The following is an 18,969-nucleotide window of genomic DNA, read 5'->3' as shown; positions in this document are numbered from 1 at the left end:
TGAAGAATTAATTTAGACTCGAAATCTGCACAAATACTAAACACATTTTTATTTGATCAGAACAGGATCTAATGTTCTATCACAAAATGTTCAAACTGTGTTCAAACTGAAATTCTGTTTTACAGACATTCCAGTTTCAGATCCTGTTCAAATGTTCAGATTCTATTAGTTCACAACGAACATCAGAACAGGATTTGAGTTCAATCCCAACAACGGAACCAACATTCTTGAATAAAAGAGTGTTAAAGAATAAAATAGAAACAAAAACAAAAATGAACCTCTGCCATATCTGCATTTGAATAAATACCTAAAAATATTGATACAGTATTGTGAAATGAAATATCACGATATATTGCAGAACTGATATTGTCTTACACCCCTACTATTTGATATATACGGCTCTTTCCTGCACATCTGTACTATGCTGTTGCCCATAGCAACCAATAGGGGTGTGTATTGGCAGGAATGTGGCGATACGATACAAGTCACAATATTAGGACCACGATACCATATGTATCGCGATATATCACCATACTGTTAACAAGGCAGTATTATTTTGGTTTGTTTTGTTTCTTCTTCTAAGAGAATATTTCCTGGAAAAATTTAATTATACTAGAAAAATGCACAAATACTAATCAAATTTTTATTTGATCAGAACAGGATTAAATACTATATCACACAATTTTCTTCTGTAAAAAGGAAATTTTGTTATAAATAATAATAATAATAATAATAATAATGATAATAAATAAATAAATAAAATTATGTTTATAGACATTCCAGTTTAAGATCCTGCTCAAATCTTCATATTCTATTAGTCATTCTATTAGAAAAGAATATATAGTGATAGTCACAATAAATCATGACAAAGGAACTACCATCTGCCTCTCAGACAGTAAAAAGTGCTTTTAGGATGCTTCAAATAAACATTATTTAATAAAACATTGTTAAATACTGTAATTTTCTGTCTAAAAGCCACTGCTTTTCTCCACACGCTGTGAACCTGCAGCTCAAAAATGATGCAGCTAATTTATGTTTTCTGGGCTAACGATTGATCCAGCTGTCGAAGAAGTAAATAGAGCAGCTGCACGTAAGTTTAGCATCAATGAATCAATGGTGAGATGTTGGAGACGGGGTGGGTGGGGCTTATAGTACGGTAATAATAAATAAGATATAAACAATAAAGAAAAATGAACCTCTGCCATATCTGCATTTGAATAAATACCAAAAAATATCAATACAGTACTTTTTAATATTGATACAGTATTGTGAAAATAAATATCGCAATATATTGTAGAACTGATATTTTCTGCCACCCCTATTGAGAACCTGCAGATCCAGATGGTCCGGTCCACTTCCACAGCATCAGCCTGTTCTCAGGATTAGACCCACAGAACTGCAGCAGTTCTGGACCGGCTGTTTGGGCTGAAAAATGACAGGAAGAAAGACCAGATTTGGACACTTTCAGGTACAAAGGAATTATTCTGTAGAGGTCTAAGAATAAAAGACTAAACGTATAAAAGTCAAAGGTGTAAGCAGGATAAAAACAGTGTAAAACCAAGTAAAAGACAGTAAATATGTACAAATAAATCCTGTCCACAGATTGTACTTGTCCTTTTTCTAGTGACAGTTTGATCCACTTCGTTAAATCTAAATGAATCTGATCAGACTGTACAGGTGGACGTTCATCTGGGTGCATCTGTACGGGTGTTTTTAATCATGTGGTTCAAGAAAATAATCAGTGCAATTATCACAATGATCAGCAGCATGAACAAAAATGAACAAAAACGAGCATCACATGAAGATAAGATGTACTATATTGATTCCCCAAGGAAGGGGGGGGGGGTTCAAATGTACAGCAGCACAAGACAATATGCATCGACTACTATAGAAAATAAAAAGATAAAAAATATAAGTGACTAAAAGTGACAAAAAAAGCATTAATCCAGGTTGGGTTGGTATGGGGGTCACCATCGGTTGAGGGGAGGGGGGGGGGTTATACTTTGCGAGTCACAAAATCTTGTATCTTAAAGTGTAAATTTATTTATTTATTTATTTTTTGTATTGTACTTTTGGAGATGTACAATGAAACTAAATAAGAAAAAATAGATTAAAAATACCCCCCCCCCCCCCCAAAAAAAAAAAAAAAAAATAATAATAATAATGGTAAATAAAGTAATCTGAAATAAAGAAACCTGAACAGAAATAATCTGAATAGTCCAGAATAAAGGCTCCATGTTTGATTATCACAAAATAACAAAAAATAAAAATGACAACTGTTCTACTGAAATCAGAACATTTACACCTGTTAGTATAAGTTTAAAATGTATTAAATAGTTGACGTTACTAATTAAGTTATAAGAATAAGAATACAGTTAAATGAAGAGGTGTGTAAAACATCAAGGCAAGGCAGGTTTATTTCTATAGCACATTTCACGTACAAGACAATTCAAAGTGCTTTACATAAAACATTAAAAATACTAAAAGCATGGAAGCAATAAAAAGTATAAGCATGAGAAAAAACAAACAAACAAAAATCAGATAAATAGAAAAAACAGATAAAACCTTTTAGCTTAAAAGGAACAGTGCAGATCTGAACTGATGAATAAAAACTTTATTCACATGAAGCTGAGGACAGGTAGGTCTGGAACCTGAGTTTAAATAAAGGTGATCAGGTGATAAACACTCATTTATGGGCCTCATGTGGACCTGTGCTGCTAAAACGTCCCCATAACGTCCATGCAGTGGGAGTGGATCACACTTCAGTCTGACTCTGGGTTTGATGGACTCCTGTGGACATGATGTGAGGTGTATGAAGACCTGGACCTAGACCTAGACCTGGATGTAGATGTAGACCTGGACCTGGACCTGGACCTGGACGTAAACCTGGACCTGGAACTAGACCTGGATGTAGACGTAGACCTAGACATAGACCTGGACCTAGACCTGGCCCTGGAACTAGACCTGACCCTAGACCTGGCCCTGGCCCTAGACCTGGCCCTAACAGTTGTTCAGTATCATGTCTGTGTGGTGGATCAGACAGACGTCTGGTGTTATCAGCTGTAATATTAGACCACACTGAAGTGTGTGGTGGATCCATGCCCAGGCTGATCCACCTGACACCATTCACACTGGGTTCATCGGAGACCGACCGGACCGGACCGGACCAGACCAGACCAGACCAGGTTCCAACCCCATCCCAGTCTGAGTCTGTGGTGTTTCTGAATGAACAGTCCAGATCTGGTCATTATCCGTCCGGTACCACCCATAGAGCTTAAAGCCGATCATCTGCACAGACTCACACTAATGGCACAAAGTTTTTCAGACTGTTTTTGACCTTTTTTTTTTTTTTTTTGATACATTTTTTTATTTCATCAACTTAAGCCATAAAGAAAAATAGCAAATACTCAATACTTGTCATATTTTTACCCTTTAAATAACATATTTGTAATGGAAACAAACCATACTTTTGATGCAAAAAACACACTTTTTTTTCTCCCAATATTCGACATAAAAATTCTATTAGTTTTTTTTATCCTGTCACATGTCAGTAGTCTCTTTTCCATCTGACATCTGCACAAAACTTTACCAATATTTACTAAATGTCAAAAAAACAGAAGTGCATAATGTCAGTTTTTCCATTAAATCACAAATGCGATGATTTGTTTATCGCAAGATGACACGAGAAGTCATTCCATAAACATGACGATGAATGTAAATATGGTGTTTATTCACAGATATATTCATTAGTTTTATATATTATTCCTCTATCTCCTATTAAATTAAAATATGATGTGGTTTCCAGGTGTGTCCACACATACACACGTGTTTGTTTTAAACTCTTCTTCTTCACTTGTTGTAATTAGGATGTGTATTGGCAAGAAAATGGCAATATGATACAAATCACAATACTAGGATCACGATGCGATATATCGCAATATATCACAATACTGTTAACAAGGCGATATTTTTTGTTTTGTTTCTTTTTTTAAAAGATTATTTCCTGGAAAAAGTTAAAATTGCAGCATGTGGATAAATAGTTTTAACACAAGACTTTACCAGTACAAAAAAACACACAAATAAATAAATAATGTTTTACAGATATTACAGTTTAAGCTCCTGCTTACACGTTCATATTCTGTTAGTTGTGAAAAGAAAAAACTAACATCTGCCTCTTTCCGACGGCAAAAAGTGCTTTTAGGACGCCTGAAGTAACTGTTATAAATTTAAAAAAAAAACTACATGTATGACCTGTAATATCACAATACTACTGTTGTAGTAAACAAACAACAGAGTGAAATACTCATGAGAATATAGAAATAAAAGAGTAAAATACCCACGTGAATATAGAAATAAAAGAGTAAATACCCATGTAAACATAGAAATAAAAGAGCATGATAAAAAAAAACAAAATTAATCTCCGCCATGTCTGGATTTGAATAAATACTTAAAATTATCAATACCGTATCATGAAGTGAAATATTGCGATATTTTGCAGAACCAATATTTTCTTACACCCCTGGTTTTAACATTGGGTGGTTTTTTTTTGTTCATGTGACTCTAGTGGCAGAAAAAGGTCTTTTCCATTGTATTTTTGTGTGATATACCAGTTGTGCTCTGCCTGAAAAACCACCACTTGCAGCGCAAAAACTTTTATAAAAAAGAAACCGAGAATTTTGGCCAAATGTCGTTTTTCCATTAGCGTAAATTTTTATGCATAAGTTTTATTAAGAGTCTGAGGATTAATAGAAAAGAGACTATTGATTATCACCAACACTGGTTCATATTCATTATTATTTTAGGTTCTATGTTAAGTGTGTCGGTGTGTATTTTGTACTCACTTGGTTACAATTTAACACTGTTATTATGGGATAGTTTTAGTGGATGGATCAGAATTTTAAAAATTTGGAAAAAATTCGGACTTAAACCAACTTGTGTAAAATAATGTGCCCTTTAATAACAGGAAATCCAAAGTGTGCATAATGTGCTCGCCCTGATACCGGAAGGATAAAGATGGAAGTGGATTGAGGCTGATGAGCTGCCATAATCGTCTGCTTCTGATCCATGAGTCCAGAATTTTATCCTTCAGGACACATGAGTGTTTGTTATCTGTGTTTGTAACTGAACAAGGACGACGACGACAGGAGGGCTAGTCCAAAACAAGTAGAAGACCCAAGGTTTGGTCTGGTTTGATTTGGGGGCGGGGTAAAAGAGTCCACAAAAACAAAAGATAGTTTCCTAAGTTACAGAGAAGTTCAGTGAAGAAGAAAAAAGTCTGTAGAGTTTAAGTATAAGTGAAGAAACCAGAGGGTTATTATTATTATTATTATTATTATTATTATTATTATTATTATTATTATTATTATTATTATAAAACAAAACAAATGTGTAAAACAGAAAAGATGGAACGAAAGGAAGATGATGGAAAAGACAGAAAACATACAAAAGACAAAAAGGACAGAAAATATACAACAGAAAGACAAAAGACAAAAAGGAAATAAAACAGAAAAACAAAAGACAGAAAGGACATAAAATATACAACAGAAAAAAAATGACAAAAGATACAAAACAAAAAATGACATAAAATACATTGAATCTATATAAAACTAACAACAACTGTATAAAAGATCAGAAACATGTGAAAGATGCAACAATGGAAACGATTGGACATAAACAGACTGTTTTTAATGTGTTCTATTGTTAGAGGGTTGGACTCATGCAGATGTGGACCTTTAGAACCGTTCTAATGGTTCATAGAATTATATATATATAATGTATGTATATATATATATATATAATGTATGTATATGCCAGAAGTAGGTCTGAGGAAAATAGAAGAAAACCACTAAAATCCAGTGAGCATCTGTATTTACAGGACAAATCCACCTTTCTAACACTGGAAATTGGTCACATAGATTTTTAGAACATAGATTTACTCCGTTAAATGGTAGGCTACCATTATTGTTGTCCGTTTAACTAACTTAAAAAATAATATAAACACCATTAACACATCTCGATGAGTCAGAGGGGAGGGGCTAAGGGATAGGGCTGTGTATTGGCAAGAATCTGGCGATACGATACAAATCACAATACTAGGATCATGATACGATATGTCACGATATACATGATATTGTTGAAAAAGCAATTTTTTTTTTTTGTTGTTGTTTTTTAAGATTATTTCCTGGAAGAACTGAATTACACCAGAAATATGTACAAATACTAAACACATTTTTATTTGATCACAACAGGATCTAATGCTATATAACAAAAAAAAAAAAAAAAAAAAAAAAAATCTAATTCTTCTAGTTTCCAGAGGAACTAAAATCTGCCTCTCAGACAGTAAAAAGTGCTTTTAGGATGCTTCAAATAACCATTATTTAATAAAACACTGTTAAATAATAATAAATAAAATATAAACAAAAAAGGAAAACAAAAATGAACCTCCGCCATATCTGCATTTGAATAAATACCTAAAAATATTGATACAGTACTTTTTAATATCGATACAGTATTGTGAAATGAAATATCGCAATATACTGCAGAACCGATATTTTCTTACAGCCCTACTAAGGGGGTAGGGCTGTTTGACCCTCAGGACCACACTGTGAACACAGGGCTCTGATAAATGCCCCATAATTCAGTTCCACTCATGGGTCAGATGGAGGTAAACACAGTCCGACAGCAGCAGTGAGCAAACAAACACACAAATGGACAGATGTACTGAAACACAAACAACTGGACCATGTGATCGACTGTTTTAGAGCAGTGTGTTCTAGATCGCATTTCTGTGGTTTGGGTTTGATAGACGTAAACAGATGAGCAAGTGCAAGGGCCAAGGGGGAGGGGCCAAGGAGTAGGGGTAAGGGGTAAGTGCAAGGGCCAAGGGGGAGGGGCCAAGGAGTAGGGGTAAGGGGTAGTGCCAAGGGGGAGGGGCCAAATGTATAATTTCAGGGAGGTATGAGTAAGAAAACTAATATTTCAACATTCAGACAAATGTTGGTGTTGTGTTCCAGTTGATGCTCAGTTGAGTGTTTGTATTTTTAGTGTTTGTATTTTTCTCTCCGTTCTGTAACAGTTTGGCTTGAATCGACTCCTTTGATCATTTTCATTTATGTCGTAGATCTGTGTCAGACCATTTCAGAGCCTTTCAGACCATTATCTGATCATAAACCGTATCGTGTTCTACATACAGAACATGTCCTTCCTTTATGCCTTCGTTTCTGTCAGATAAATATGAGTGTGGGTTCAGTTCCGATCCAGATCCAGGTCTGGACCAGATTGCAGTAAATATCAGCTGTTCTGCCGACTCCTGTTTCAGATGCTGAAGTCGGTGCATGTTTCCACCTTCAGTTCAGATGGTTGGTGGAATCCTTTGTACAGGTGTGTGTTTTCATGGACAAATGCACTGTTTAGAGTTGGTTTAATGAACTTCTGTTTGACTGAATGGTTCAAGTTAGTGTCTTTGGTTCATAAATGTCAGGGCTGTGTATCGGCAAGAATCTGCAATACAAATCCCAATACTAGGATCATGATATATCACAATACAAAAAGTTAAAAAAAAAAGCAACTTTTAAAAAAATGTTTCTTTTTTTAAAAGATTGTTTCCTGGAAGAATGGAATTACAGCAGAAATCTGCACAAATACTAAACACATTTTATTTGATCCCAACAGGATCTAATGCAGGGCTGTCCAACTCCTCTTAGTTCAGTTCCACATTCAGCCCAATTTGATCTAAAGTGGATCACAACCAGTCAAATAAGAACAGAGTAACCTATAAATAATGACAACTACAAATGTATGTTTGTTTTAGTCTAAAGATGTAAAATTACATGGAAATGTTTCCTTTTAGAAACTCTTTTAATAAAAAATGTGAATAACCTGAACAAATATGAACAATATGGACTGTCTTCCTATAAATCAGTGTAATTGTTCCAATATTCTGTCTGTTATGAAAGGTTTTGTGTGTATTTGTAGATCCGTATCTGTATCTGTACGTTAGAATAAACATGTATAAATAATAAACTGAGACTGAATATTGGTCCAATTACACTGATTTTCCTTAAGACATTTTTCTTTTTGAGGATAATTTGTAGATGTCAACATTTTCTTAAATGTAATTTTCCTTTGTTCACTCTAAAACATGACAAAAGTTTGCAATTGTTGTGATATTATTTTACTGGTCCCACCCACTTGGAATCATATTGGGTTTAATGGGGAACCTGAACTACCATGAGTTGAACACCCGTATGTTACATAATCTAATCATGATTATTTGATTGAAGTGATTATTTTACATAACGCTGATAATAGTCTGTGTTTGTGTACGTATACTTCTTGTTATAGTCATGACTTTCCAGATCAATGACTGGACTCAACTTTATTATAAAACACTAGAACAACCGCTAACAAATCTACCCACGGGTACAAATAAAGTCACCAGTAGTCAAATAACGAACTGTACACCAGTCAGAAGAAAACAACCATAAACCAATATAAACGATAAAAACAAGAAACAGTGTCTCGTGCAGAGTCAAAAGCCAAAATCAGTTTTATGATATCTCTTAGAAGTGGACACTCCTGTCTTTTTAACCCTTTAAGTCCTAGGACTGTTCGTCCAAATTAAGTTTACTCTACATTCACATTCCCTCAGTGATTTGTCTCCATTATTACAATATCATCCTCTGCATTTTGCATCTTTCAGTGAAAATTATTTATTTTTAAAGGGAATTGCAGTGAAAGTTGCAAAAATGTTTAACTTTTGGTGTAATCTACTTGATTCCATGGGTTTCATGTAGTTTGATAAATGAAAGTGGTTGCAGACGCTTCTTTACATATATTTTATATATTTTGTTGAAATAATTTGTTTTTCTTCAGTTTTCTCTGTTTTGATAGAATAACATTTGAATTTATTCTGAGCTTTAATGAACATCTAGTGAATCAAATATGGGAAAATATAGGATTTCCACTGAAAAACATAAAACACAGAGGATAATATTAGAAAAAAGGTGATAAATCCTTCAGTAAAGGTTACATTTGGAAGTCCCATTAAACCAGTTGAATGTGTGTCAGTGTACTGATGTGATCAATAGTTGACAGGTTATTGAACACCTATTGGACCTATTTTTTTTTTTTTTTTTACTTTATTTGAATACCAATTTATAAACATTGTCAAACATTTAACATATAACACAATACATGAGAATACAGATAGAACAAGTGTTCAGAGAATGCAAACCTCCACCAAGCACCCCAAACGATGTGCATGTGTGGATCGACTGTTTCTGTTTAAATTCACAGTTTCCAGCTTGTTCCACACAACAGAAAAATTGAGGTCAACATGGTAATAAATTTTTATAGGTTTTAAATTTTTATAGTTATAGTTTGATTGAATTAAAAGATTTGAACTATAGGTCATCAGTACAGGGGGTCTGTAGTTTGTTTTTATTTATTTATTTATAGAATTTTAATTTTAAGAGAAGATAATATTTCATGAATTGCATTTTTATGATTTTTTTTGAAAGTGGTGCATAAAAATAACAAAAGTCATCAGAGCGTAACGGAAGAGAAATGGAGCAGAACGATATTTGGTACAAAGTTGAATCTTGGTCCCAGTCATGTGTCTGTCCAATTAGATTCAATTCACATCAATATTAGTTGAGTTCTAATTTAAATGTGTGGTCAATGGGATTTTCAATGTTCAGTGTAAATGTCCACAGAGTCCCACATTCCACAGTGGATGTGGACAATTTAGTTCCACATACAAGAGATTGTTCTAAGCTACAGGTGGATCCAACTGGAGAAGAATCGGAGTCGTTTTGAATTTTTGATGAATTTTGGAAAATGTCTCAATGATGACAGATGGAAATTGTAGATGTTGTGACCTTGCTGTGACCTTGAACTTTGTCCTACTGGGACCAAAATGGACTGGGCTGGTCCCAGGGCCTAGGCCTATCTGTGGGGAAGATCTGGGAAAGATGGGTGGAAGAGTTTTACACTAAAGATGAAAACAAACAACACACAAAGCAAAGTGATCACAATAGCTCCTGGAGGAGGTAAAAATAAAATACAATCATAAAATCTGTATATGTACAGAATGCATTTTCAATAATTCATATACAAAAAATAAATTATAAATAAATACATAAATAATTTCTCTAAAATTTCATTAAATGTCAGAAGATACATTAAATAACTTATCATAGCTATCAAGAAATGTGTTTTTTATTATTATCATTAACAAGTGCCAACGATTTATAAAGTGAGTTAAATTCAATAAAAAATGAGGAAAGGTTGGTTTGGAGGCTGAAAATTTTTGCTTATGAATGAATATTTTCCCATAAAATTAAAAAAAAAAATTAACTAAATACTGCAGACATTTGTTCTTATTTTCATAATAACATATAATATCTTTAAGGGAAAAACAGTATGACCTGTTAACTTGGGTGAAGATAGAAGAACTTTTTTTTAAGATATAAAAACACTTTTAAAGATATAAGAACATTTTTTTGATAAGAACACTTTTTTTTTTTTTTTTTTTTAGATATAACACTTTTTTAAGATAAGGACACTTTTTTTTAGATATAACATTTTTTAAAGATAAGAACACTTTTTTTTAGATACAACAATACTTTTTTAGGATATAAGAGCCGTTTTTAAAGCTATAATAACACTTTTTTTAAGACATAAGAACACAAGTTAGACCCACATTGCTTTGTGACGTCACAGCTATGGGACCTGTTGATGTGTTTTATTTGTATTCTTCTTCTTTGTGGTTGTTTTATTGTGGAGGTCTCTTCCCCTCCTCTTCCTCCTCCTCTTCTTTGGTCATGTGGATGTTCTTCTTCTGTCCAAACCGTGTTCTTCTTTGTTTTTTTCTCTCTCTGGCTCCGTACGGTGCGCGGTCTGTCTCTCTAACCGTACGTCATGTACCGTTTTTCCTGCCGCTGATCTGGAGTCGGCTCGTGCGTCCCGCCCTATGTCCTGATCTGTGGGCGTGGACTGAGCTGGGATCAGCTTCAGGAGCTCCCTCCTGTATAGCCCCGCCCCCCTTCCTCCTCCCTCGGGCAGCCCAGCCTCTGCCTGCCGCGCGCTCCCATTGGCCGAGCCGGCGGACCAATCGGCTGCTTTCCCCGCCCCCGATAAACACGGCACCGTACACGCTGCCGTTTGTACACAGGAAAGCGGGCGCGGTGCGGAGCTGCCCGCGCGACCTCCGGGAACACAACGAACGACGCGGATCGAGCGGATACCGACGGAGAACGAATGTTCGAGGGCAGAGGTGGATGTATACGGATTTAAATATGAGCATCTGGACCGGAAACCGAACCGACCAGGACACAGGGTTACTGCCACGGAACCAGCACGAGCCTGCCTTTGCATCTGTCCTCTGGTTGGTACATGATATTTATTATAAAAAAAACTAAAGAACAGCAGGAACATGATGTTTAATATAAAGACTGAAGAACAGCAGGGATTTAGAACAAACGGACTCATGTAGAGATGAGGAAGTGCATTATTAGGATGAAACCAAGATGATGCATGAGTGAAACTAGACTGAACTGCAGTATGAACCAGTTTTAGCAGCTGGTTTTTAACTACATCTGTCACTGCTTGTTATTATTATCATTATCAGCATCATTATTATTATCAGTATCATTATTTCTTTCATACTTATATTACTTGTATATTGTTGTGACTACTATTATCCCTTTGTTGTAAGTATATTAAACTATATTCTAATATATACACACACACTATATATATATATACATCAGGATTCCGTGGATTCTTAAGTCTTAAATTTACAAATCTGCATTTAATACCTTTTCTAAAAGTCTTTTAAATGTATTTAATTTGATCTGGTTGCTCTTCAGTTGTTTCCATTAACCTGTTTAAATGTGTTGGTATTAACCTTATTCTACTCACTTCCATCGTTTCAACCCACAATTTATATTGAAATTCCGAAACGATTATCGCGATCTTTGCAGCCCCCGGTGATAAATGTCTGCGAACAGTGGGAATGGAGGCGGCTAGAGTAAATAAATAAATAATAAGTCACAAATGTTTTGTCAGTATTTGAAACAGGCTTTAAATTCTATTCTAAATAGTCTGAAAAGTCTTAAATTTAACTTGCAGGAACCCTGATATATATATATGTATATATATATAATATAAAATGCACATTGTATTATAACATAATAAGACTTATTCATTATTTATTTATTTATTTACTACTTTACCACTTGTCTCTACTAGTATTTTTATTCTGATTATTGAACTTCATATACATATTGTGCATACTATATTATAACATAATAAACTACTTATTATTATTATTATCAGTATCATTATTATTTCTTTCATACTTATATTGAACTATATATAAATATATGCACACACATATATATACATCAGGATTCCCATGGGGTCTTAAAAGTCTTAAATTTACAAATCTGCATGTAATACTTTTTCTAAAAGTCTTTTAGATGTATTTAATTTGATCTGGTTGCTCTTCAGTTGTTTCCATTAACCTGTTTAAATGTGTTGGTATTAACCTTATTCTTACTCACTTCCATCTGTTTCAACCCCACACATTTATACTGAAATTAGGAACCGATATCACGATCTTTGCAGCCCCCGGTGATAAATGTCTGCCAACAGTGGGAATGGAGGCGTTTAAGAGTAAATATTCATTAAATTCTGTTCTGAAAAGTCTTAAATTCAACTTGTAGGAACCAGATACATATACATATTGTGGATATATTATAACATAATAAGCTACTTATTTATTATTATTTCTTTACTCCTTTACCACTTGTCTCTACTAGTACTTTTATTCTGTTATTATTAAACTATACATATTGTACATACTATATTATAACATAATAAGCTATTTATTCATATTATTATTATATCATTATTATTATTATCACGACTACTTTGGACACTTGTTTGTAGGGGTTCATGAATTGGGAGGGGGGGGTCCATGGGTGGATGGTCATGAAGTGGGCGGGTTCCCTGGGTGGAGGGGTTCATGAGTGGGCGGGTTCCATGGGTGGAAGGGGGTCCATGGGGAGGAGCATGGGTTTGTAGTGGGTTCATGAGTACTTTTTAATATCGTTACAGTACTTTTTAATATCTATATAGTACTTTTTAATATGATACAGTACTTTTTTATATAGCGATGCAGTACTTTACCTAAAAACAGTCCTAAAGTGTTTAAAAAGTGTTTAAAATGCTGTGGTGCTTGTGTTTGAATTCTCCCAGATCTGTGTTCCATCAGATCAAGCCTTGTTTCTCATGACACCAGTTCAGTCGGGTGCAAGTGTTGTTTTTACTTCTGGCAGCGCCGTCCGTTGTGTGCGTTTGCTAAATTTAGTCGAGTGTTTGTGATGATGATAATTTCAGTTTCACTGCTCGACTGAACACGTGGGTCGCTGTCGCCCTCCAGGCTTCAGCAGTAAAGCTCAGAGCGTCTCCATCAGTGTTGGTTCGACCTGATGATGGAGAGGCGTTTAACTCTGAGTGAATCAGATGGAGGTGAGGGTGAACTGACCCTGTGTTAAAAAAAAAACAAAAAAAAACACCTCTGATGTTTGAGGGTTGAATGTCCATCAGTGACTTCTTATACTTTTCTTTTTTCTTTTGTTCAGTATAGTTTTTAGATGCTTTACAGGTTCGCTGTCTGAACAAAAGAAACAGAAAAGTATCATAACATGAACAGAAGACAAACTGAACGTCCTATCAGTGACTTGTGCATCCATCAGCCTGGTACCCAAACTGATTTCAAACTGGTCAAACCTGACATCCCCATTGAACTACACCATCAACATCTACTCACATCTGCTGTTTCTGCTTTATTTCCATTCATCAGACATGTTTATGCTGCTTTTCTGAGTCAGACTGTTCAACAGGACTGAAATTAAAGGGAACACCACTTCAACCACCTGTCAGCTTTTACTCTACAAACGTCTGATTCTACGTTCAGACTGAAGGCAGATCTGAACCAAATCCAGTTTAGTTTTCTCCCATATTTGACCTCTATCTACGGAAGAGGATTGGGCCACTGGGGAAAAAATAAGGTCCAATATATTATTATATTATAAAAAAAGTCAGAATTGTGCCTTTTTTTTCTCAGAATTCTGTTGGTTTATTGGACATTCAGGGAGTGTCACTTTCGTTTTATGACATGACAGACTGCTCTCATGAAATCGTGTTGTATGCGACGCCAGTAGTGTATTGCATTTGTTGTGCTACACATATACATTTTTATCATTTCATGTACTTTAACGCCATTTGATGGCATGTTAATGTGTAGCCGCTAACTACGCTAACCCCTAAACCTAACCACTAATCATGCTAGCCGCTAATTGCTACCCTTAACACTAATTGCACTAGCTGCTAATCACGCTAACCCCTAACCACGCAATCTGCTAAACACACTAACCCCTAACCACCAATCATACTACCCACTATCGTGCTAACCGCTAATTGCACTAACTCCTAAACCTAAACCACTAATCATGCTAGCGCTAATCACGCTAACACCTAAACCCTAACCACTAATTATGCTAGCCGTTAATTGCGCTAACCTCTAAACCTAAACCCTAACCCTAACCACTAATCACACTTGCCACTAATCATGCTAACACGTAAACCCTAAACCACTAATCGCGCTAGCCGCTAATCACGCTAACACCTAAACCTAACCACTAATCGTGCTAGCTGCTAATTGCTAACCTTAAACCTAACCCTAATTACGCTAGCTAATGGCGTGTATTTTGCGCAGCATAAATATACACACTGAAAGCGTATAATGCGTACAGATAAGACGTTAATTAAAAGTGTTGTGTTATCTGTACGCAATTCATGATATGACATTGGGCATGCAGGAGTACAACAGACTGACATAATGACAGATTTGGGGAGTTTTTTACGCAGAATTGTGACTTAAATCTCAGAATTGTGACATTTTTCTCATAATAATAATGATGATAATAAAATAGATTAGACCTTTTTTTTTCCCAGTGGTCCCTTCTCCTCTTCCGTATGTATCCAACCTGGTAAAGAAGGTGTGGTCCTGAAATATCTCCGTTGGCCCCTCCCCCTCCGACTGATCGAGAATCGGGACACCCCTACCCCTTCACGTGAACGCTCAAAATGGAAGGGGGAGGGGCCAATGGGTGAAATGTGATATGTCCCAGATGTGCTCAGCTGGAGCCTGTCCAGTTGTAGACACGCCCCTTTGTTTTCATTCACATGCGTTATAGTTCATATCAGTGGTTTATCCAGAGTTCATATTCAGTCTGAAGGACAGTTCTGATGGGACTGGGACACGTGGTGGGACCACAGGACACTGTTTGTTTGTCTGATTAGTCATCGGTATTATTGTTGTTATTATTATTATGTCATATACTTGATCTCGGAGCAGAACTGTGGAAAAGCTTGAGCAGATACAAAGACAGAACTAGCCAATCAGATCAGAGCAGAAGTGGTCCAAACCGTCCACCAGGGACCACCTGTGACTCATGGGTCTGGGAATGGAAACCGGTCCTTGGCGTAGGTTCTATCCAAAGTAATAAAAGTCAGATGATACTTGGAAAAGTGCGGACTGTAACTCAACGATGTTTCTGGGTGACTTGAATTCATGGTTTATCTGAGTTCCTGTCCGTCCTGGATCTGCCTGAGTCCAGGACTGTTCAGGCCCAGTACAGACCAGGATGATCTAAAGGGGGTCGGACCAGTAAAATGATACCACAGTAACCCAAAAGTAAAGGCAACTACAAACTTTTCATTATGTTTTACAGTGAAAAAAGTAAAATTACATTATGAAATATTGACATTTATAAAAAAAAATCCTTTTAAACGTGAATACAAGAAAATGAAGTGTAATTTTACCAATGTTCTGTTTATCATTTATACATGTTTATTGTAATGTACTAGGGATGTAACAAGTACCAGTATAACGATAAACCGCAGTTACCATTTTTTAAATTCAAATTATCATGATAACAGTGTGGATTACCGCACTGAGAGAGAGACTCTATGAAAAACAAACTAAAACTTCACAACTTGATTGGAAAACAGTCAAACAGTGGCTATAAGGGTCCATCTTTAATTCACATTTGTATGTTTGCTGTTTACATGTTAATATATGAATGTTTCTGCAACAGAAAGTACTTTTGCCTATTATTTTTTTATAGTTTTTTCTTTTTTTCAAAATACACCTTGGTTAAATTATTTTCAGTGTGTGTATCAGTACTTTTAGAACATTTTGAGCACAATTTCAACATACTGTGATAATGATAACAGTGATATTTTAGTCACAATGACCCCTGATATGAAATTTTCATATGGTACATCCCTATAAACATACAGATCACAGTAACCGTTAATAAGACAGAATTTGGTCCAATTACGTTGACTTCTGTTCAGACACATGTCAGGTTGTTCATTCTAGTCACAGTTTGTAAATGTAAACAGTGTCATGTAACTCTCCTGTTTTTAAACATTTTGTAGTTGTCAGTATTTACCGGTTATTTTGACCCACTTCAGATTTCAGCTAAAATGAGTTTGACATCCTCTAATGTTAATATCTCAGTGTTCTTTTTTTTTTTTTTTTTTGGTCCATGGGCTGTATGTTTAACACCCCTGTCTTATGCCACCCTGAATAGGGATGTAACAATTACCGGTATAACGATAAACTGTGGTAAAATTCCAGACAGTTAGTATTACCATTTAAATTGTAATTATCATTAATCTGTGTTTAATTACCGCTCTTTGAAAAAAGATGGTGATGTTTATTTCCTGGAAAGCAGCTGCACTCCAGGTGCACATGTACAGTTTGAAATTTGGGCTGTAAGAAATATCAGTTCTGCAAATATCGCGATATTTCATTTCACAACACTGTATCAATATTAAAAGTACTGTACTGATATTTTAGGTATTCATTCAAATGCAGATATTGTGGAGGTTCATTTTAGTTTTGCTTCTTTTGTTGTTTATATTTTAGTTATTTCACACTCTTTTATTCAATAATGTTGGTTCCTTTGTTGGGATTGAACTCAAATCCTGTTCTGATGTTAGTTGTGAACTAATAGAATCGGAACATTTGAACAGGATCTGAAACTGGAATGTCTGTAAAACACAATTTCAGTTTGAACACAAGAACATTTTGTGATATCCTCCTGAGACCCAGTAAGTAAAAGTTTATAGTTTTTTTTTTTTTTTTTTTTAATCATTACACAATTGCCTTGATTGGAAACCGTATGATACTGCAGTTTTTTAGGTAATTTTTATTTCTATTTAATGAAATGTCCTTTGCAATGGACTTTTTTTTTTTTTTTTTTTTTTTCAAAGAAAGTTTTGAAACTCTTGTCCACTACAGAGGACAAAAATGCATTGCTGGGTCTGATGAGGATATAGCATTGTGATCAAATAAAAATGTGTTTAGTATTTGTGCAGATTTCTGCTGTAATTCAATTCTTCAAGGAAATAATCATTTAAAAAAAAAAAAAACAAAAAATTGCCTTTTAACAATACATGATATATCGTATCGTGATCCTAGTATTGTGATTTGTATTGTATCACCAGATTCTTGCCGATACACAGCCCTACTGATTAGTTTGGACACATTAACTGTGGTATGAAACGTACATATCGTTCCGTCTCTAAACCTGAATGCTCATTTGGTTTGTTTTGGTTGAATCCTCCATGAGTCGGTTGTGTCGCTAACGCAGCCCCCCCCCCCCCCCCCTCGGTTCTGGGGGCTCTTGTCACCTCAGTCTCTTACATAATCCGGTCTTGTCGAGTGCATTTCCTGCCAGTGGTTTCAGAAGGTTGGCGTCGGAGCCGCTCCGTCACCTGGTCTGCCGGCGTCCACGTTCACGGCCTGGCTGTCGGATGCGTGTTTTTTGGCCGACGCCCCGCTACATTTGGCGCAGACTCGGGCGGTGGGCGGACGGCGACGGCGCATCAGGTATTCTAGTAGCCTGAGCACAACGTCTCCGCCCACCGCTGTGTGTCTGGGCCATCACCGTGGAAGTACGCATGGATGCCAGCCGGCCTGGACGCCCACTCTGCTGCTGCTCGCATATTTCCAGATCAGAAATGCTCTTTCTCCCGTCGGTTGAGCCCGACGGCACACACACTGTCATGTGCACTGAACGCCGTCCATCTGAGCGCACATGATTCTCATTAGCATGGCATGGTGTGGACGTCTACTTATGTCTTTTTAACTGTTTTTTTTCTTTTTTTTTTTTTTTTTTAATTGTCTTTCTGCATCTTGTAGGTTGTTTTCATGTAGTTTCTGTCTTGTGTTGTTTACCTCCAAAACAGCTCAGATTGAGATTTCCTTTTCTTATTTGTCAGACTGATGGAAAAAGAGTTGTTCTTTTGCCTTGACATGCTGCTTCTGAAGAAGGCTACAGGTTATAGCCGAAACATGCCAAGGTAAAAGAATCCACTCTTTTTCCATCTGTCTGACAAATAAGAAAAGGAATCTGTATAAGTTCTGGTAGACGGTATGAACCTATCTGGACTAGCTCAGATTGAGGGTGGTTTTCATCTAGTTTCTGTCTTGTGTTGTTTACCTCTAAAACAGCTCAGATTAAGATAGTTTTCATCTTATTAATGTAAAAACATGAACCTTATTCCAACATACACATCGTTGGCTTCCTGATAAAACCTGCTATGTGACTTTTGGCAAATTTTACAGGAGAAACAAAAAACTGTTTATAAAACAGGAAACTGTGAAATATGACAAAAAAAAACTCTGTTCCTTTAATGTTGGTACTTATGATGGAATGTAAACAACTTTCACAGGAGACTGAAATTTGAAGCTATAATAGAGGAGATAGCAGGTTTTTATTCCCAACCAAAAATGTCACTGAGCAGGTTTTATCAGAAAGCCGACAACTTGTGTTTTCAGTGTGAAGCCTTTTTTCAGAGGTTTTTCAGTTGTTATCAGGT

The 18,969-nt window shown here is 35.8% G+C and overlaps 2 protein-coding genes across 2 annotated transcripts in view; one reads left to right on the top strand and one right to left on the bottom strand.

Annotated features, from left to right (window-relative positions):
* The window catches only part of rell1 (RELT like 1), a 57,470-nt gene extending 46,091 nt beyond the window's left edge, over positions 1–11,379 (bottom strand). Inside the window, exon 1 of the mRNA XM_030161956.1 lies at positions 10,930–11,379. Coding sequence (XP_030017816.1) covers positions 10,930–11,379 — 450 coding nt within the window. The remainder of the gene's footprint in view (positions 1–10,929) is intronic.
* The window catches only part of LOC115438673 (period circadian protein homolog 1-like), a 45,297-nt gene that overhangs the window by 1,141 nt on the left and 25,187 nt on the right, over positions 1–18,969 (top strand).

Source organism: Sphaeramia orbicularis, chromosome 18 (genome assembly GCF_902148855.1).
Source record: "Sphaeramia orbicularis chromosome 18, fSphaOr1.1, whole genome shotgun sequence".
NCBI lineage: Eukaryota > Metazoa > Chordata > Actinopteri > Kurtiformes > Apogonidae > Sphaeramia > Sphaeramia orbicularis.
Note: the sequence above shows the minus strand (reverse complement) of the source record. Positions and strands in the feature narration are given on the sequence as shown.